The sequence below is a fragment of the Oncorhynchus gorbuscha genome, linkage group LG02 (assembly GCF_021184085.1).
Source record: "Oncorhynchus gorbuscha isolate QuinsamMale2020 ecotype Even-year linkage group LG02, OgorEven_v1.0, whole genome shotgun sequence".
NCBI lineage: Eukaryota > Metazoa > Chordata > Actinopteri > Salmoniformes > Salmonidae > Oncorhynchus > Oncorhynchus gorbuscha.
Genome location: NC_060174.1, coordinates 108,551,034 through 108,572,247, shown reverse-complemented (window position 1 = coordinate 108,572,247; position 21,214 = coordinate 108,551,034). Strand labels below are relative to the sequence as shown.

At 48.1% G+C, this 21,214-nt stretch overlaps 1 protein-coding gene across 1 annotated transcript in view; it reads right to left on the bottom strand.

Moving 5' to 3' along the window:
• Positions 1-19,056, bottom strand: part of LOC124015415 (stAR-related lipid transfer protein 13-like) — a 37,497-nt gene extending 18,441 nt beyond the window's left edge. The window contains exons 1-6 of the mRNA XM_046330586.1: positions 18,604-19,056; positions 15,665-15,736; positions 15,235-15,310; positions 5,800-5,863; positions 3,760-4,050; positions 167-1,170 (exon numbers count right to left, since the gene is read on the bottom strand). Coding sequence (XP_046186542.1) covers positions 167-1,170; positions 3,760-4,050; positions 5,800-5,863; positions 15,235-15,310; positions 15,665-15,736; positions 18,604-18,727 — 1,631 coding nt within the window. The 5' untranslated portion in view covers positions 18,728-19,056. The remainder of the gene's footprint in view (positions 1-166; positions 1,171-3,759; positions 4,051-5,799; positions 5,864-15,234; positions 15,311-15,664; positions 15,737-18,603) is intronic.
• Positions 19,057-21,214: the final 2,158 nt, after the last annotated feature.

Genomic DNA, 21,214 nt, shown 5'->3' with positions numbered 1-21,214 from the left:
ATGAGCTTGAGGCTGTATTCACGATCCCGGATCCGGATTCTGCTCGACGCAAGAAGTTAAAAGACTAGTTGTTTATGTTTCTGCTCCAGTCTCAACAAGTTTAAAACGTTCATCTCAGAGAGACTGACCAGGATACATACAGGTTGCGTTAGAGAGACAGACTCACCGTGGTCTCGTAAGGGAAGCTCCCACTCCAGAGTCTCTCCTCTCTCTGGTCCCTGTATCATTTAGGGAGACCCCGTCCCTCTCACCCTCTCCCTTTCCCCCCTCCTCCTCCTCGTTCCCCGCCTCCCCCTCCTGTCCCTCCATCAGCATGCCGCGACTCCAGTGGTCAACCATCTGCTGCAGGCCGCTGACGTGACTGATGATGTCATCCAGGTGGAGGAACAGGTGATCATCTCGGTCCACATCTAGCAGGTCACCTGTGGACGGGTACAGGTGAGACCCGGGGACGTTGTCATACACACTCACCCTGCTGCCCCGTGGAGCTCCAGGACAGGGAGGCTTCTTGGACAGAGCCGAGCCCTCCCAGGGGGAGCCTTGACTGGTGTAGTGCGGAGAGGGAGAGGGGGTCTGGTGCTGGTGGTCGGTGACAGGGGCTAGGCTCTCTATAGACAGGGCTTTGGGGAAGGTGCCTGGTTTGTGGTCCTTGGGGATGTGGACCAGCAGGTCCTCGTATGAGCGGAAGTGGAAGTGGTTCCTGCTGAACGGTTGTTGTGCTTCAGTCCTCCGGCCATGGGGGGCACCAGAGAGCAGCTCCGTGTCTTCTAGGTAAACACGTCCTCTTTTAGGCCGGGGCTTAGAGACTCTCTGCCTCACACTAGGACTCATGGAACTCACACTGCTTGTCTCTGATTGGCCCTCGCTGCCGTCTCCACGGGCAACAGGGGACGTGATGTTGTCTGATTGGTGGAGAGGATGAGGACTGCCATCTGATTGGTTGATGGGGACACAGTGGAGTGTCTGTAGTGCCTGGGGCTCCTGCCCCTGTAAGACCGGCCCACTGATGACCAGAGCATGTCCACTTCCTGACTTCCTCCTGAAGGACGGCCCCCACGTACGCATCATCTCAATGCGACGCAGGAAGGACTTCGCCGGACTCCGCCCACCGTGGCCATGACGGCTGCTTTTGATTGGTAGAGAGTTGTAGTGGGACATGTCCCTCGGAGGCTGGTAAAAACAATAATTAAATATATATAATTACTCGCTTTTACACATCAGCAAGATCACTAACAATCACATCTCAAAATAGGGCTACTTAATGATAGATCCCTCACTTCAAAGACAGTTATAGTCAATCAACTAATCACTGATCAAAGTCCTGATGTGATTGGCCTGACTGAAACATGGTTTATCCTGATTAATTTACTGTGTTAAATGAGGCCTCTCCTCCTGGTTACACAAGTGACCATATCCCCCGTGCATCCCGCAAAGGTGGAGGTGTTGCTAACATTTACGACAGCAAATGTCAATTTACAACCAAAAAAACAATGTGTTCATCTTTTGAGCTTCTCGTCATGAAATCTATGCAGCTCAATCACTTTTTATAGCTACTGTTTACAGGCCTCCTGGGCCATATACAGCGTTTCTCACTGAGTTCCCTGAATTCCTATCAGACCTTGTAGTCATAGCAGATAATATTCACATTTTTGGTGACTTTAATATTCACATGGACAAGTCCACAGACCCACTCCAAAAGGCTTTCGGAGCCATCATCAACTCAGTGGGTTTTGTCCAACATGTCTCTGTACCTACTCACTGCCACAGTCATACTCTGGACCTAGTTTTGTCCAATGGAATAAATGTTGTGGATCTTAATGTATTTCCTCATAATCCTGGACTATCGGACCACCATTTTATTACATTTGCAATCGCAACAAATAATCTGCTCAGACCCCAACCAAGGAGTATCAAAAGTCGTGCTATAAATTCACAGACAACACAAAGATTCCTTGATGCCCTTCCAGACTCCCTCCACCTACCCAAGGACGTCAGAGGACAAACATCAGTTACCCACCTAACTGAGGAACTCAATTTAACCTTGCGTAATGTAATACCCTAGATGCAGTTGCACCCCTAAAAACTAAAAACATTTCCCATAATAAACTAGCTCCCTGGTACACAGAAAATACCCTGAAGAAAATTGGAACAGAAATGGCACCACACCAAACTGGAAGTCTTCTGACTAGCTTGGAAAGACCGTGCAGTATCGAAGAGCCCTTACTGCTGCTCGAATCTATTTTTACAACTTATTTGAGGACAATTAGAACAATCCAAAATGTATTTTTGATGCAAAAAAATCAGCATTCCCCAAGAGAGGATGGCTTTCACTTCAGCAGTGATACATTCATTAACTTCTTTGAGGAAAAGATCATGATCATTAGAAAATTACAAATTACGGACTCCTCTTTAAATCTGTGTATTTCTGGAAAGCTCAGTTGTCCTGAGTCAACTCTGCCAGGACCTAGATCAAGGGAGACACTCAAGTGGCAGTAATAAAGCCTCTCTATATTGAATTAGTGCTAAACACAGCTGCTAGAATCTTGACAAGAACCAAAAATGTGATCATATTACTCCAGTGCTAGCCTCTCTACACTGGCTTCCTGTTAAGGCAAGGGCTGATTTCAAGGTTTTACTGCTAACCTACAAAGCATTACATGGGCTTGCTCCTACCTATCTCTCTGATTTGGTCCTGCCGTACATACCTACACGTACGTTACGGTCACAAGACGCAGGCCTCCTAATTGTCCCTAGAATATCTAAGCGGTCTCAACCTTTAAGTCTTTACTGAAGACTCATCTTTTCAGTGGATCATATGATTGAGTGGAGGGGTGAGTCACTTGAGTTGGTTGAGTCACTGACGTGATCTTCCTGTCTGGGTTGGCGCCCCCCCTTGAGATCTTTGTGGGCTATACTCTGCCTTGTCTCAGGATGGTAAGTTGGTGGTTGAAGATATCCCTCTAGTGGTGTGGGGGCTGTGCTCTGGCAAAGTGGGTGGGGTTATATCCTTCCTGCTTGGCCCTGTCCGGGGGTGTCCTCGGACGGGGCCACAGTGTCTCCTGACCCCTCCTGTCTCAGCCTCCAGTATTTATGCTGCAGTAGTTTATGTGTCGGGGGGCTAGGGTCAGTCAAGTCTGTTATATCTTATCCGGTGTCCTGTGTGAATTTAAGAATGCTCTCTCTAATTCTCTCTTTCTCTTGGAGGAGGAATTGTGCCCTAGGACCATGCCTCAGAACTACCTGACATTAAACTGTTCTGCCTGCGGCTATGGAACCCTGACCTGTTCACTGGAGGTGCTACCTGTCCCAGACCTGCATTTTCAACTCTCTAGAGACAGCAGGAGCGGTAGAGATACTCTTAATGATCGGCTTTGAAAAGCCAACTGACATTTACTCCTGAGGTGCTGACCTGTTGCACCCTCTACAACAACTGTGATTATTATTATTTGACCCTGCTGGTCATCCATGAACATCTTGGCCTGTTATGTTCTGTTATAATCTCCACCCGGCACAGCCAGAAGAGGACTGTCCACCCCTCATAGCCTGGTTCCTCTCTAGGTTTCTTCCTCGGTTCTGGCCTTTCTAGGGACTTTTTCCTAGCCACCGTGCTTCTACACCTGCATTGCTTGCTGTTGGGGGTTTTAGGCTGGGTTTCTGTACATCACTTTGAGATATCAGCTGATGTAAAGAGGGCTTAATAAATACATTTGATTGATTGAGAACATGAGATATAGGAGGCAGACATGAAGACAGACGTACCTGGTAGACCAGCGATGCCATAGAGACCGAGTCAGGGGCTCCTAGAGACTCTTGACTGTGAAGAGAGGATATATCCGTGATCTCTGGTTCGCTGATGTCCGTTAAGACGCTCTCACTGCTCAACGTGCTCCGCAGGAGTCCCTCCCCCTCGCCCTGACACCCCTCAGGGCTGCTCTCATTGGGCGAGCCCAGCAGGAAGTGCATGTCCTGGAGGCGGGACCAGCGCAGGCTGTTCCACTCAAAGGTCCATCTCTTACTGATGGCCAGCGGGTCCTCGTCTGAATCATCAGTCTGGACACAAAGTATATTTTATTACAGCATGTATTTACTACAGACCGTTTTCCACACGACACACTAACGCCACACACTAAGAAAGCGATCTGCCACCAACTTGTTCTGCCACCAACCTGTTCTGCCACCAACCTGTTCTGCCACCAACTTGTTCTGCCACCAACCTGTTCTGCCACCAACTTGTTCTGCCACCAACCTGTTCTGCCACCAACTTGTTCTGCCACCAACTTGTTCTGCCACCAACTTGTTCTGCCACCAACTTGTTCTGCCACCAACTTGTTCTGCCACCAACTTGTTCTGCCACCAACTTGTTCTGCCACCAACTTGTTCTGCCACCAACCTGTTCTGCCACCAACCTGTTCTGCCACCAACTTGTTCTGCCACCAACCTGTTCTGCCACCAACTTGTTCTGCCACCAACTTGCGCGGAAAAACGCAGAAAGGATCTATTGCAAGACACATTTCTCAATCGAAAAAACTACTTTATGAAAATCACAAAAACACTCAATATTTTGAGTTAAAAAAATAAAATTAAAATAAAAAACGGCTTATTGTTATAAATGGGTCAAAGTGCAACAACAAAAGCTTTGGTTGTTCTCATTGAATGGTGCTATATCCATAAGTTACCACACGGTGGCAGCACCGAGTAGCTTTCTGAACTGGAACAACGTAAAAACTCTGGCCACAATCCACTTCCCCATAATATTAATGTCTGTAGTATCATTCATTTTTCACTGATTCCAAGATGACAATGAACAACAACCAAATGCTACATTTTCTCTCATCTTACCTCAGCTCCATATACACTGGTGTTGAGAGAGAGAGAGAGAGAGAGAGAGAGAGAGAGAGAGAGAGAGAGAGAGAGAGAGAGAGAGAGAGAGAGAGAGAGAGAGAGAGAGAGAGAGAGAGAGAGAGAGAGAGAGAGAGAGAGAGAGAGAGAGAGAGAGAGAGAGAGAGAGAGAGAGAGAGAGAGAGAGAGAGAGAGAGAATCTGTTTTTTTATCTTGCCAGCAGCATACCACCCTGCACTCTACCCTGCATACCACCCTGCACTCTACCCTGCATTACCACCCTGCATACCACTGCTGGCTTGCTTCTGAAGCTAAACAGGGTTGGTCCTGGTCAGTCCCTGGATGGGAGACCAGATGCTGCTGGAAGTGGTGTTGGAGGGCCAGTAGGAGGCACTCTTTCCTCTGGTCTAAAATAAATATCCCAATGCCCCAGGGCAGGGATTGGGGACACTGCCCTGTGTAGGATGGGACGTTAAACGGGTGTCTTGACTCTCTCCGGTCATTAAAGATCCCATGGCACTTATCGTAAGAGTAGGGGTGTTAACCCAGGTGTCCTGACTAAATTCCCAATCTGGCCCTCAAACCATCACGGTCACCTAATAATCCCCGGTTTACAATTGGCTCATTCATCCCCCCACCTCTCCCCTGTAACTATTCCCCAGGTCGTTGCTGTAAATGAGAACGTGTTCTCAAGTCACCTTACCTGGTAAAATAACAGATAAATAAATAAATCTTCCCCTACTATTTGTACTACAACTATTGGCACATTGCTAAAACTCTGATAAAATAACACCTGAAATCTTTTTTATAACCTCTCTCAGCGTAATATTTACTGCTAAAATCTAATGTTGATCTGTATCCCCTCACTTTTGTTAATCGAACTTGCTTTGGCAAAGTAAACATGTGTCCCATGCCAATAAAGCCCCTTTGAATAGAACAAAGAAGGATCGAGGAACTCACTTTCTTCCTGCGGCGGCTGACGTCTAGTTTCATGGAGAAACACCTGTTCAGGGTGTTGAGACGTCTGAAAGAACAACACAGAGAGAGACATTCCTTATGTTACACAGAGAGAGACATTCCTCAGGTCACACAGAGAGAGACATTCCTCAGGTCACACAGAGAGAGACATTCCTCAGGTCACACAGAGAGAGACATTCCTCAGGTCACACAGAGAGAGACATTCCTCAGGTCACACAGAGAGAGACATTCCTCAGGTCACACAGAGAGAGACATTCCTCAGGTCACACAGAGAGAGACATTCCTCAGGTCACACAGAGAGAGACATTCCTCGGGTCACAGAGAGAGACATTCCTCAGGTCACACAGAGAGAGACATTCCTCGGGTCACACAGAGAGAGACATTCCTCGGGTCACACAGAGAGAGACATTCCTCGGGTCACACAGAGAGAGACATTGCACTTTATCATGGGATGAGAACCCATCTCCAGAAACTTTATCATGGGATTAGTACCCATCTCCAGAAACTTTATCATGGGAATAGAACCCATCTCCCTGCACTTTATCATGGGAATAGAACCCATCTCCCTGCACTTTATCATGGGATTACTACCCATCTCCCTGAACTTTATCATGGGATTAGAACCCATCTGCCTGAACTTTAGACGGGAGACATTCCCATCTCACCTGAACTTTATCATGGGATTACATTCCTTATGTCACACTGAACTTTATCATGGGATTAGAACCCATCTCCAGAAACTTTATCATGGGATTAGTACCCATCTCCAGAAACTTTATCATGGGAATAGAACCCATCTCCCTGCACTTTATCATGGGATTACTACCCATCTCCCTGAACTTTATCATGGGATTAGAACCCATCTCCCGAAACATTATCATGGGATTACTACCCATCTCCCTGAACTTTATCATGGGATTAGAACCCATCTCCAGAAACTTTATCATGGGATTACTACCCATCTCCCTGAACTTTATCATGGGATTACTACCCATCTCCCTGAACTTTATCATGGGATTAGAACCCATCTCCCTGAACTTTATCATGGGATTACTACCCATCTCCCTGAACTTTATCATGGGATTAGAACCCATCTCCAGAAACTTTATCATGGGATTACTACCCATCTCCCTGCACTTTATCATGGGATTAGAACCCATCTCCCTGCACTTTATCATGGGAATAGAACCCATCTCCCTGAACTTTATCATGGGATTACCACCCATCTCCAGAAACTTTATCATGGGATTAGAACCCATCTCCCTGAACTTTATCATGGGAATAGAACCCATCTTCCCTTTATGGGATTAGAACCCATCTCCCTGAACTTTATCATGGGATTAGAACCCATCTCCCTGTATGGGATTACTACCCATCTCCCTGAATTTTATCATGGGATTATTACCCATCTCCCTGAACTTTATCATGGGATTAGAACCCATCTCCCTGAACTTTATCATGGGATTAGAACCCATCTCCCTGTATGGGATTACTACCCATCTCCCTGAACTTTATTATGGGATTAGAACCCATCTCCCTGAACTTTATAATGGGATTACTACCCATCTCCCTGAACTTTATCATGGGATTACTACCCATCTCCCTGAACTTTATCATGGGATTACTACCCATCTCCCTGAAATTTATCATGGGATTAGAACCCATCTCCCTGAACTTTATCATGGGATTAGAACCCATCTCCCTGTATGGGATTACTACCCATCTCCCTGAATTTTATCATGGGATTATTACCCATCTCCCTGCACTTTATAATGGGATTACTACCCATCACCCTGAACTTTATCATGGGATTAGAACCCATCTCCAGAAACTTTATCATGGGATTACTACCCATCTCCCTGAACTTTATCATGGGTTCTAATCCCATCTCCCTGTATGGGATTACTACCCATCTCCCTGCACTTTATCATGGGGTTAGAACCCATCTCCCTGAACTTTATCATGGGATTAGAACCCATCTCCCTGTATGGGATTACTACCCATATCCCTGAACTTTATCATGGGATTAGAACCCATCTCCCTGCACTTTATCATGGGATTAGAACCCATCTCCCTGTATGGGATTACTACCCATCGCCCTGAATTTTATCATGGGATTACTACCCATCTCCCTGCACTTTATAATGGGATTACTACCCATCTCCCTGAACTTTATCATGGGATTAGAACCCATCTCCAGAAACTTTATCATGGGATTAGAACCCATCTCCCTGAACTTTATCATGGGATTACTACCCATCTCCCTGAACTTTATCATGGGATTAGAACCCATCTCCCTTAACTATATAATGGGATTACTACCCATCTCCCTGAACTTTATCATGGGATTAGAACCCATCTCCCTGAACTTTATCAGGTAGTATTGGATTCTGTTTTATGTCCCATCTCCCTGAACTTTATCATTTGGGATTATTCTACCCATCTTCCTGAACTTTATCGGAATGGGTTCTAATCCCATCTCCCTGAACTTTATCATGGGATTACTACCCATCTCCCTGAACTTTATCATGGGATTAGAACCCATCTCCAGAAACTTTATCATGGGATTAGTACCCATCTCCCTGCACTTTATCATGGGATTAGAACCCATCTCCCTGAACTTTATCATGGGATTACTACCCATCTCCCTGAACTTTATCATGGGATTACTACCCATCTCCCTGAAATTTATCATGGGATTAGAACCCATCTCCCTGAACTTTATCATGGGATTAGAACCCATCTCCCTGTATGGGATTACTACCCATCTCCCTGAATTTTATCATGGGATTATTACCCATCTCCCTGCACTGTATAATGGGATTACTACCCATCACCCTGAACTTTATCATGGGATTAGAACCCATCTCCAGAAACTTTATCATGGGATTACTACCCATCTCCCTGAACTTTATCATGGGTTCTAATCCCATCTCCCTGTATGGGATTACTACCCATCTCCCTGCACTTTATCATAGGGTTAGAACCCATCTCCCTGAACTTTATAATGGGATTAGAACCCATCTCCCTGTATGGGATTACTACCCATATCCCTGAACTTTATCATGGGATTAGAACCCATCTCCCTGTATGGGATTACTACCCATCTCCCTGAACTTTATGGGATTAGAACCCATCTCCCTGAACTTTATGGGATTAGAACCCATCTCCCTGAACTTTATAATGGGATTACTACCCATCTCCCTGAACTTTATCATGGGATTACTACCCATCTCCCTGAAATTTATCATGGGATTAGAACCCATCTCCCTGAACTTTATCATGGGATTAGAACCCATCTCCAGAAACTTTATCATGGGATTACTACCCATCTCCCTGAACTTTATCATGGGTTCTAATCCCATCTCCCTGTATGGGATTACTACCCATCTCCCTGCACTTTATCATGGGGTTAGAACCCATCTCCCTGAACTTTATCATGGGATTAGAACCCATCTCCCTGAACTTTATCATGGGATTAGAACCCATCTCCCTGTATGGGATTACTACCCATATCCCTGAACTTTATCATGGGATTAGAACCCATCTCCCTGCACTTTATCATGGGATTAGAACCCATCTCCCTGTATGGGATTACTACCCATCGCCCTGAATTTTATCAGTGGGATTACTACCCATCTCCCTGCACTTTAGAATGGGATTAGGTACCCATCTCCCTGAACTTTATCAGTGGGATTAGAACCCATCTCCAGAAACTTTATCATGGGATTAGAACCCATCTCCCTGAACTTTATCATGGGATTACTACCCATCTCCCTGAACTTTATCATGGGATTACTACCCATCTCCCTGAACTTTATCATGGGATTACTACCCATCTCCCTGAACTTTATCATGGGATTACTACCCATCTCCCTGAACTTTATCATGGGATTACTACCCATCTCCCTGCACTTTATCATGGGATTAGAACCCATCTCCCTGAACTTTATCATGGGATTAGAACCCATCTCCCTAGTGGGGATTACTAGTCTATGGTTGAACTTTATCATGGGATTAGAACCCATTTCCCTGAACTTTATCAGGATTACTACCCATCTCCCTGAACTTTATCTAGTGGGATTATGGGGGCAGGTATCTAGTGGTTTATGGTGGGATTACTACCCATCTCCCTGAACTTTATCTAGTGGGATTAGAACCCATCTCCCTGTAGTGGGATTAGGGGGGCAGGTACCCATCTCCCTGTCCATCTGAGGTGAAGGAAATCCCTCTTTTTAGTCCATTATTCTAACACCATGAAAACGTCCCCTTTATCTAGAACTCCTTGGCATCACTCTTCAGGTAGTATTGGTTCTGTTTTCATGTCCAGACGCTTCTCTTGTTTTATCTCTACATTTATGATTATTCATCAAGTCGCCACCTGCTTCCTGACTGTCTAGTGGTTAGGAGTTAGGGGGCAGGAATAATGGTCTGGGGCTGTTTTCCATGGTTCTGGTCCTTTAATGGTCTGGGACTGTTTTCCATGGTTCTGTAGTCCTTTAATGGTCTGGGGCTGTTTTCCATGGTTCTGGTCCTTTAGTGGTTCCATTGAGGGGAAATGACATTCTAGATGATTCTGTGGTTACAAGTTTGTGGCAACAGTCTGGAGAAGGCCCATTCCTGTTTAGATGACAATGCCTAGTGGTTAGAAAGCGAGGTCCATACCAGAATTTTTTAGTTGAGATAGGTGTGGTTAGAATTTGAGGTGGCCTAGTGGCAAAGAGAATTTGACTGACCTCAACCACATCGAACACCTTTGGGATGAATTTGAATGCAGGTAGCCTAGTGGTTAGAGCCAGGCCTAGTGGTTAACATCAGTGCAGGTAGCCTAGTGGTTCTAATGCTCTGTGGCTGAATGGAAGAAAGTCCCCTGATGGTTAGATCTAGTGGAAGCCTTCCCAGAAGAGGGGCAGGTAGCTGTTTAGCAGCAATGTTCCTACATCTAGATAGAAAGCCTTCCCAGAGAGAGTGGCAGGTAGCCTAGTGGTTAGATAGCAGCAATGTTCCAACATCTAGAGTAGAAAGCCTTGGTTAGAGAAGAGTAGTGGTTAGGCTGTATAGCAGCAATGTTCCTAGGGGCATCTAGTGGGAAAGGGGCAGGTTCCCAGTGGTTAGAGTGGAGGCGGCAGTTATAGTGGTTAATGTTCAGGTAGCATCTAGTGGTTAAAGCCTGTCCCAGAAGAGTGGAGAGCTGTTAGGGGCAGGTAGCAATGTTTCAACATCTAGTGGTTAGAGAAAGCCTTCCCAGAAGAGTAGGAGGTTGTTGTAGCAGTGGTTAGAAGAGGGGGGCAGGTAGCCATGATTTTGGGGCAGGAGATGTTAGAGTGTAGGTGTCCACATAGTTATGGTCATGGTTAGTGTATTTAGCCTCAGATTAGAAAATACCTACAAAGAATTAGAAAACAAATCCAGTCAATAAAACATTGGTAGCCTAGTGGTTAGATAACTGTTATGTGAGGGGCACAGTAGCAACATTAGAGCAGGGGCAAGATGGTTGTGAGGGGCAGGTAGCCTAGTGGTTAGAGTGTAGGAACACAAGCCTATTAGAGTGTAGGGGGGCAGGTAGTCTAGTGGTTAGAGTGTAGGGGGCAGGTAGCCTAGTGGTTAGAGTGTAGGGGGCAGGTAGCCTAGTGGTTAGAGTGTAGAGGGGGCAGGTAGTCTAGTGGTTAGAGTGTAGGGGGAATCAGGTAGCCTAGTGGTTAGAGTGTAGAGGGGGCAGGTAGCCTAGTGGTTAGAGTGTAGGGGGCAGGTAGTCTAGTGGTTAGAGTGCCTAGTGGTTAGAGTGTAGGGGGGGGCAGGTAGCCTAGTGGTTAGAGTGTAGAGGGAGGGCAGGTAGCCTAGTGGTTAGAGTGTAGGGGGAGGCAGGTAGTCTAGTGGTTAGAGTGTAGTGGTTAGGGGAGGGGCAGGTAGCCCAGTGGTTAGAGTGTAGGGGGGCAGGTAGCCTAGTGGTTAGAGTAGTAGTGGTTAGAGGGGGGGCAGGTAGCCTAGTGGTTAGAGTGTAGTGGGGGAGGGGCAGGTAGCCTAGTGGTTAGAGTGTAGGGGGGCAGGTAGCCTAGTGGTTAGAGTGTAGGGGGCAGGTAGCCTAGTGGTTAGAGTGTAGAGGAGGCAGGTAGCCTAGTGGTTAGAGTGTAGGGGGCAGGTAGTCTAGTGGTTAGAGTGTAGGGGGCAGGTAGCCTAGTGGTTAGAGTGTAGGGGGGCAGGTAGCCTAGTGGTTAGAGTGTAGGGGGCAGGTAGCCTAGTGGTTAGTGGTTAGTGTAGGGGGGGGCAGGTAGTCTAGTGGTTAGAGTGTAGGGGGGGCAGGTAGTCTAGTGGTTAGAGTGTATGGGGGCAGGTAGTCTAGTGGTTTTGAGTGGTAGTGGGGGAGGGGGCAGGTAGTCTAGTGGTTAGAGTGTAGGGGGGGCAGGTAGCCTAGTGGTTAGAGTGTAGAGGGGCAGGTAGGCTAGTGGTTAGAGTGTAGGGGGCAGGTAGCCTAGTGGTTAGAGTGTAGGGGGCAGGTAGCCTAGTGGTTAGAGTGTAGGGGGCAGGTAGTCTAGTGGTTAGAGTGTAGGGGGGCAGGTAGTCTAGTGGTTAGAGTGTAGGGGGCAGGTAGCCTAGTGGTTAGAGTGTAGGGGGCAGGTAGTCTAGTGGTTAGAGTGTAGGGGGGCAGGTAGTCTAGTGGTTAGAGTGTAGGGGGCAGGTAGCCTAGTGGTTAGAGTGTAGGGGGCAGGTAGTCTAGTGGTTAGAGTGTAGGGGGCAGGTAGTCTAGTGGTTAGAGTGTAGGGGGGATCAGGTAGTCTAGTGGTTAGAGTGTAGAGGGGCAGGTAGTCTAGTGGTTAGAGTGTAGAGTGTAGGGGGCAGGTAGTCTAGTGGTTAGAGTGTAGGGGGCAGGTAGCCTAGTGGTTAGAGTGTAGGGGGGCAGGTAGTCTAGTGGTTAGAGTGTAGAGGCGGCAGGTAGTCTAGTGGTTAGAGTGTAGGGGGCAGGTAGTCTAGTGGTTAGAGTGTAGGGGGGCAGGTAGCCTAGTGGTTAGAGTGTAGGGGGGCAGGTAGTCTAGTGGTTAGAGTGTAGGGGGGCAGGTAGTCTAGTGGTTAGAGTGTAGGGGGCAGGTAGTCTAGTGGTTAGAGTGTAGAGGCGGCAGGTAGCCTAGTGGTTAGAGTGTAGAGGGGCAGGTAGCCTAGTGGTTAGAGTGTAGGGGGCAGGTAGCCTAGTGGTTAGAGTGTAGAGGGGCAGGTAGCCTAGTGGTTAGAGTGTAGAGGGGCAGGTAGCCTAGTGGTTAGAGTGTAGAGGCGGCAGGTAGCCTAGTGGTTAGAGTGTAGAGGGGCAGGTAGCCTAGTGGTTAGAGTGTAGGGGGCAGGTAGCCTAGTGGTTAGAGTGTAGAGGCGGCAGGTAGCCTAGTGGTTAGAGTGTAGAGGGGCAGGTAGCCTAGTGGTTAGAGTGTAGGGGGCAGGTAGCCTAGTGGTTAGAGTGTAGAGGGGCAGGTAGCCTAGTGGTTAGAGTGTAGGGGGGCAGGTAGCCTAGTGGTTAGAGTGTAGAGGGGCAGGTAGCCTAGTGGTTAGAGTGTAGAGGCGGCAGGTAGCCTAGTGGTTAGAGTGTAGAGGGGCAGGTAGCCTAGTGGTTAGAGTGTAGGGGGCAGGTAGCCTAGTGGTTAGAGTGTAGAGGGGCAGGTAGCCTAGTGGTTAGAGTGTAGAGGGGGCAGGTAGCCTAGTGGTTAGAGTGTAGGGGGCAGGTAGCCTAGTGGTTAGAGTGTAGAGGGGCAGGTAGCCTAGTGGTTAGAGTGTAGGGGGCAGGTAGCCTAGTGGTTAGAGTGTAGGGGGCAGGTAGCCTAGTGGTTAGAGTGTAGAGGGGCAGGTAGCCTAGTGGTTAGAGTGTAGGGGGGCAGGTAGCCTAGTGGTTAGAGATGTAGAGGGGCAGGTAGCCTCAGTGGTTAGAGTGTGGAAGAAAGGGGCAGGTAGCCTAGTGGTTAGAGTGTAGGGGGCAGGTAGCCTAGTGGTTAGAGTCCCAGAAGAGTGGAGGGGGGCAGGTTAGCCTAGTGGTTAGAGTGTGGAGGGGGCAATGTTAGCATCTAGTGGTTAGAGTGTAGCAGGGGGCAGGTAGCCTAGTGGTTAGAGTGTAGAAAGCCTTCCCAGAAGAGGGGGCATAGCAGCAAGCATCTAGTGGTTAGAGTGTAGGGGGCAGGTAGATTTTAGTGGTTAGAGTGTATGGGGGGCAGGTAGCCTAAAACAGTGGTTAGAGTGTAGCAAGGGGGCAGGTTAGCCAGTGGAACACAAACAACATCACAGTGTAGCCTAGTGGTTAGAGTGTAGGGGGCAGGTAGCCTAGTGGTTAGAGTGTAGGGGGGCAGGTAGCCTAGTGGTTAGAGTGTAGTGGGGGGCAGGTAGCCTAGTGGTTAGAGTGTAGGGGGGCAGGTAGCCTAGTGGTTAGAGTGTAGGGGGGCAGGTAGCCTAGTGGTTAGAGTGTAGAGGAGGCAGGTAGTCTAGTGGTTAGAGTGTAGAGGAGGCAGGTAGTCTAGTGGTTAGAGTGTAGGGGGCAGGTAGTCTAGTGGTTAGAGTGTAGGGGGGGGCAGGTAGTCTAGTGGTTAGAGTGTAGGGGGCAGGTAGCCTAGTGGTTAGAGTGTAGGGGGGCAGGTAGTCTAGTGGTTAGAGTGTAGGGGGCAGGTAGCCTAGTGGTTAGAGTGTAGGGGGCAGGTAGCCTAGTGGTTAGAGTGTAGGGGGGCAGGTAGCCTAGTGGTTAGAGTGTAGGGGGGGCAGGTAGCCTAGTGGTTAGAGTGTAGGGGGGCAGGTAGCCTAGTGGTTAGAGTGTAGGGGGCAGGTAGTCTAGTGGTTAGAGTGTAGGGGGCAGGTAGTCTAGTGGTTAGAGTGTAGGGGGGCAGGTAGTCTAGTGGTTAGAGTGTAGGGGGGCAGGTAGTCTAGTGGTTAGAGTGTAGAGGGACAGGTAGGGGGCAGGTAGTCTAGTGGTTAGAGTGTAGAGTGTAGAGGGGGGCAGGTAGCCTAGTGGTTAGAGTGTAGGGGGGCAGGTAGCCTAGTGGTTAGAGTGTAGAGGCGGCAGGTAGCCTAGTGGTTAGAGTGTAGAGGCGGCAGGTAGCCTAGTGGTTAGAGTGTAGAGGCGGCAGGTAGCCTAGTGGTTAGAGTGTAGAGGCGGCAGGTAGTCTAGTGGTTAGAGTGTAGAGGCGGCAGGTAGTCTAGTGGTTAGAGTGTAGAGGCGGCAGGTAGTCTAGTGGTTAGAGTGTAGAGGCGGCAGGTAGTGTGGTTAGAGTGTAGAGGTGCAGGTAGTCTAGTGGTTAGAGTGTAGAGGTGTGTGTGTGTGCAGGTAGTCTGTGTAGAGTGTGTGTGTGTGTGTGTGTGTGTGTGTGTGTGTGTGTGTGTGTGTGTGTGTGTGTGTGTGTGTGTGTGTGTGTGTGTGTGTGTGTGTGTGTGTGTGTGTGTGTGTGTGTGTGTTCTTACCGACACAACGGTTCGACCAGGTCTCTGTCCAAGAAGTCCCTCCTTACTGACGAGATATCTATAGGAAACTGGGAGTCTGAGAGAGAGAGAGGGGGAGAGAGAGACAGATAGAGGGAGAAGAGAGGAGAGAGAGAGAGAGAAGAGGGAGATATAAGGGGAGAGGGAGAGATAAGGGGAAGGGGAGAGGGGGAGAGATAAGGGGGAGAGATAAGGGAGAGATAAGGGGGAGAGATAAGGGGGAGAGAGAGAGAGAGAGAGATACAGGGGAGAGAGAGAGAGAGATACAGGGGAGAGAGAGAGATACGGGGGAGAGCATTGCATTTGCATGCATTTGCTCGCGGTTCTGCGTACCCACACCCTATTGGCCACCACGGGCAGACAAGATAACAGCTTTCTATCCCGTACAGTGGGCTGCTGTGTGTGTGCATACCTTTGTAGAACTGGGCGTACTGTGGGAACCCTGCAGCCCTTAGCCAATCACAAGCCTCCTTGGCCTCGATCTCTGGAAGAGAGAGAGAGAGAGAGAGAGGGGGGGGGGGGGAGAGGCACACGAGGAATACAGAGTAAAGCAGCTTTGTAAGCTGTTTTTGCTTCTGCCAATAATTCCTTGAGAGAGAGAGAGAGAGAGAGAGAGAGAGAGAGAGAGAGAGAGAGAGAGAGAGAGAGAGAGAGAGAGAGAGAGAGAGAGAGAGAGAGAGAGAGAGAGAGAGAGAGAGAGAGAGAGAGAGAGAGAGAGAGAGAGAGAGAGAGAGAGAGAGAGAGAGAGAGAGAGAGAGAGAGAGAGAGAGAGAGAGAGAGAGAGAGAGAGAGAGAGAGAGAGAGAGAGAGAGAGAGAGAGACTAGGTATCTCCCTCTCCCTTATAGTCTGTTCCCCAGGCCGACTGACTAGGTATCTCCCTTATAGTCTGTTCCCCAGGCCGACTGACTAGGTGTCCCCCTTATAGTCTGTTCCCCAGGCCGACTGACTAGGTGTCCCCCTTATAGTCTGTTCCCCAGGCCGACTGACTAGGTGTCCCCCTTATAGTCTGTTCCCCAGGCCGACTGACTAGGTATCCCCCTTATAGTCTGTTCCCCAGGCCGACTGACTAGGTATCCCCTTATAGTCTGTTCCCCAGGCCGACTGACTAGGTATCCCCCTTATAGTCTGTTCCCCAGGCCGACTGACTAGGTATCCCCCTCTCCCTTATAGTCTGTTCCCCAGGCCGACTGACTAGGTATCCCCCTCTCCCTTATAGTCTGTTCCCCAGGCCGACTGACTAGGTATCCCCCTCTCCCTTATAGTCTGTTCCCCAGGCCGACTGACTAGGTATCTCCCTTATAGTCTGTTCCCCAGGCCGACTGACTAGGTATCCCCCTCTCCCTTATAGTCTGTTCCCCAGGCCGACTGACTTGTCTGTTCCCCAGGCCGACTCGTATCCCCCTTATAGTCTGTTCCCCAGGCCGACTGACTAGGTATCTCCCCAGGCCCTCTCCCCTTATAGTCTGTTCCCCAGGCTGACTGACTAGGTATCTCCCTTATAGTCTGTTCCCCAGGCCGACTGACTAGGTATCCCCCCTTATAGTCAGTGACAGTGTAGGGTTAGTCTGTTGTAGAGCCTAGTCTGACAGTGTAGGGTTATAGTCTGTTCCCCAGAGCTCTAGTAACAGTGTTAGGGTTAGCTGTCTGTTCCCCAGGGTTAGTCTGTAGAGCCTAGTGACAGTGTCCCCAGGGTTAGCTGTAGAGCTGTTCTAGTGACAGTGTTAGGGGTTAGCTGTAGAGCTCTAGTGACAGTGTAGGGTTAGTCTGACTAGAGCTCTAGTCTGTAACAGTGTAGTGTTAGGCCGCTGACTAGGTAGAGCTCTAGTAACAGTGTAGGGTTAGCTGTAGAGCTCTATAGTGACAGTGTGGGTTAGCTGTAGAGCTCCAGTGACAGTGTAGGGTTAGTGACAGTGTAGGGTTAGCTGTAGAGCTCTAGTGACAGTGTAGGGTTAGCTGTAGAGCTCTAGTGACAGTGTAGGTTTAGCTGTAGAGCTCTAGTGACAGTGTAGGGTTAGCAGTGTAGGGTTAGCTGTAGAGCTCTAGTGACAGTAGGGTTAGGGTTAGTGACAGTGGTTAGCTGTAGAGCTCTAGTGACAGTGTAGGGTTAGCTGTAGAGCTCTAGTAACAGTGTAGGGTTAGCTGTAGAGCTCTAGTGACAGTGTAGGGTTAGCTGTAGAGCTCTAGTGACAGTGTAGGGTTAGCTGTAGAGCTCCAGTGACAGTGTAGGGTTAGGTGTAGGGTTAGCTGTAGAGCTCTAGTGACAGTGTAGGGTTAGCTGTAGAGCTCTAGTGACAGTGTAGGTTTAGCTGTAGAGCTCTAGTGACAGTGTAGGGTTAGCTGTAGGGTTAGCTGTAGAGCTCTAGTGACAGTATAGGGTTAGCTGTAGAGCTCTAGTGACAGTGTAGGGTTAGCTGTAGAGCTCTAGTGACAGTGTAGGGTTAGCTGTAGAGCTCTAGTAACAGTGTAGGGTTAGCTGTAGAGCTCTAGTGACAGTGTAGGGTTAGCTGTAGAGCTCTAGTAACAGTGTAGGGTTAGCTGTAGAGCTCTAGTAACAGTGTTTAGGGTTAGCTGTAGAGCTCTAGTAACACACACACACACATTTACATTTACATTTAAGATTTGGGATGTGAATGAAGGAACACACACACATAATTTGTTTATTAAGAGGCTGACCACTTTGTAATTACATTAAACAGATTAGGGCAGACAGCTGAAACACACACACACACACACACACACACACACACACACACACACAGTGACCCACCCAGGAGGTGTAGCAACAAACGGCATGACATAAAAACAACTTGATGCCGTTGGCGAATATGATATATATATATAAACAATCTATAGCCCGTTAACGGTTTAATAAACATTATCGATAATATTAGGCCTACCTTATCTACTAATAAAGGCTTAAATCCCACGATCGGCCACTGGCACACGACTACGGTTAGATCTAAATAAATGCCCACAGGGCACCTATTTATGCACAGCTTGTTATGAATGGGCACTAGGCTACAGTTGACCATGAGCTTCCCAAAATACTGGCCCTTGTCTTCACACACACCGATGTTACCATAGTCACAAATCACAGGCGAATTTCTACATATACTGTTATTATTATTATTATTATTATTATTATTATTATTATTATTATTATATTAAGCCTCAAGATAAACTCAATGTTTCTTAATTCATTCATCCCAGCACAGGTTTAAATTGATACATTTGCAGTGCGGAGATGACATCAATGTAGCCTAACGGTGTCTTCTACGCCGGGCGGGTTTTAAAGTTTTAAAGTTAGGTTATATAGTTAACAGAGAAGCGAAAAGCCCCAATTGACTGACCTGCCAAGCGCCTCTCCCGGACATTCCTCCACAGTAAATCCCGAGCCTTGGACGTGGAGTCCCGCAGCTGCTCGCTGATCGACCGGCGCAGCTGGAGCTTGGCTGACTTTCGTTTCGTCGTCATTGTAAACGACGACACATAATAATATTATTACTACAACTACTAGCACACGGAGACTCGGTATCCACGCACAAATAAACTACAATGACACCGAAAATCGTATTTTGCTCCGTTTAATCCCCTGATAGCTGTCTGGCTGGGTGTGAGCGGGCTTCCTCCCGCAATAGCCGTCACCGGTTTCTCCACCTGGTCCGCCGCGTCACCTTACTGTACCAAGCGGGGGTGTTTTAATAAGGGGAAAGCCGTAAAACGTAATACACTTTATTGTAGGTTCCCGCTTTAGTGTATGATTGTAAGGTCCCCTGTTCTTCTGTCCCTCCCTGCGAATTATCTCTCTCTCTCTCTCTCTCTCTCTCTCTCTCTCTCTCTCTCTCTCTCTCTCTCTCTCTCTCTCTCTCTCTCTCTCTCTCTCTCTCTCTCTCTCTCTCTCTCTCTCTCTCTCTCTCTCTCTCTCTCTCTCTCTCTCTCTCTCTCTCTCTCTCTCTCTCTCTCTCTCTCTCTCTCTCTGACAATGCCAGATGTGAGTGAGTGATGGGTTTTTGAAGTTTCCTGCTGCTCACACTATTGCTTATGCACGCCCCCCCCCTATCTCTCTGTCAGCGATTAGCCCCCCCACAAAAGTCAAAATTGGCTATATCATAAAAATGAATTCAAACAAAACTTTGTTTTTTTTTGGTCTTAATTTAAGGTTAGGGTTAGGTATAAGATTAGCAGTGTGGTTCTGGTTAGGTTTAAAAACACAGGAGGGTGTTGGGGGGTTAGGGTTAGGGGGGGGGACGGGGGGACGGCTAATAGTAATGGGCTGGAACAGAGCGAATGGAATGGTCATTATCACAAACCAGTCCTCCCCAATTAAGGTGTCACTAGCCTCCTGTGGTTGAAATCACCTTTAAGAAGATATACTGACGTAAAATATAAACGTAAACATGGAAAAGGTTTCGTGAGCTGAAATAAAAGATCCCAGAAATGTTACATAGGCACAAAAAGCTTCTTTCTCTCAATTTTTTTGGTGCCCAAATGTGTTTACATACCAGTGAGTGAGCATGTCTCCTTTGCCAAGATAATCCATCCACCTGACAGGTGTGGCATATCAAGAATCTGATTTAAACAGCCGTGATCATTACACAGGTGCACCTTGTGCTGGGGACAATAAAAGGCCACTCTAAAATGTGCAGTTTTGCCAAACAATGCCACAGATGTCTCAAGTTTTGAGGGAGTGAGCAATTGGCTTGCTGACTGCAGGAATGTCCACCAGAGCTGTTGGCAGAGAATTGAATGTTCATTTCTCTATTAAAAGCTGTTTTAGAGAATTTGGCAATACCTCCAACCGGCCTCACAACCACAGACCACACCAGCCCAGGACCTCCACATCTGGCTTCTTCACCTGCGGGATCGTCTGAGACCAGCCACCCAGGACAGCTGATGAAACTCAGGATAATTTCTGTCTGTAATAAAGCCCTTTTGTTGTGAAAAACGAATTCTGATTGGCTGGGCCTGGCTCCCAAGTGGGTGGGACTATGCCCTCCCAGGCCCACCCATGGCCGCGCCCCTGCCCAGTCGTGTGAAATCCATAGATTAGGACCTAATTAATTTATTTAAATTGACTGATTTCCTTATATGGACTGTAACTCAGTAAAATCTTTGAAATTGTTTTAAGTTGCGTTTATAATTTTGTTCAGTTTACATTTGAGAAATAGGCGGAGTTTATAACTTCGTGGCTGTGGTAACTAGTGCTGACCCGAAGTTGTTGACTGCTTGCCAATGGCTTGCTGTTTGGGGTTTTAGGCTGGGTTTCTTACAGCACTTTGAGATATCAGCTTATGTACGAAGAGCTATATAAATACATTTGCTTTGATTTGAAGGTTTGCTGTGTCTGTCAGCGTAGTGTCCAGAGCATGGAGGCGCTATCAGGGGACAGGCCAGTACATCAGGAGATGTGGAGGAGGCCGTAGGAGGGCAACAACCCAGCAGCAGGACCGCTACCTCCGCCTTTGTGCAAGGAGGAGCAGGAGGAGCACTGCCAGAGCCCTGCAAAATGACCTCCAGCAGGCCACAAATGTGCATGTGTCTGCTCAAACGGTCAGAAACAGACTCCATGAGGGTGGTATGAGGGCCCGACGTCCACAGGTGGGGGTTGTGCTTATAGCCCAACACCGTGCAGGACATTTGGCATTTGCCAGAGAACACCAAGATTGGCAAATTTGCCACTGGCGCCCTGTGCTCTTCACAGATGAAATCAGGTTCACACTGAGCAAGTGACAGACGTGACAGAGTCTGGAGACGCCGTGGAGAATGTTCTGCTGCCTGCAACATCCTCCAGCATGACCGGTTTGGCGGTGGGTCAGTCATGGTGTGGGGTGGCATTTCTTTGGGGGGCCGCACAGCCCTTCATGTGCTCGCCAGAGGTAGCCTGACTGATCACATCTACCTCAACCCCAACACATCTACCTCAACCCCATCACATCTACCTCAACCCCGACACATCTACCT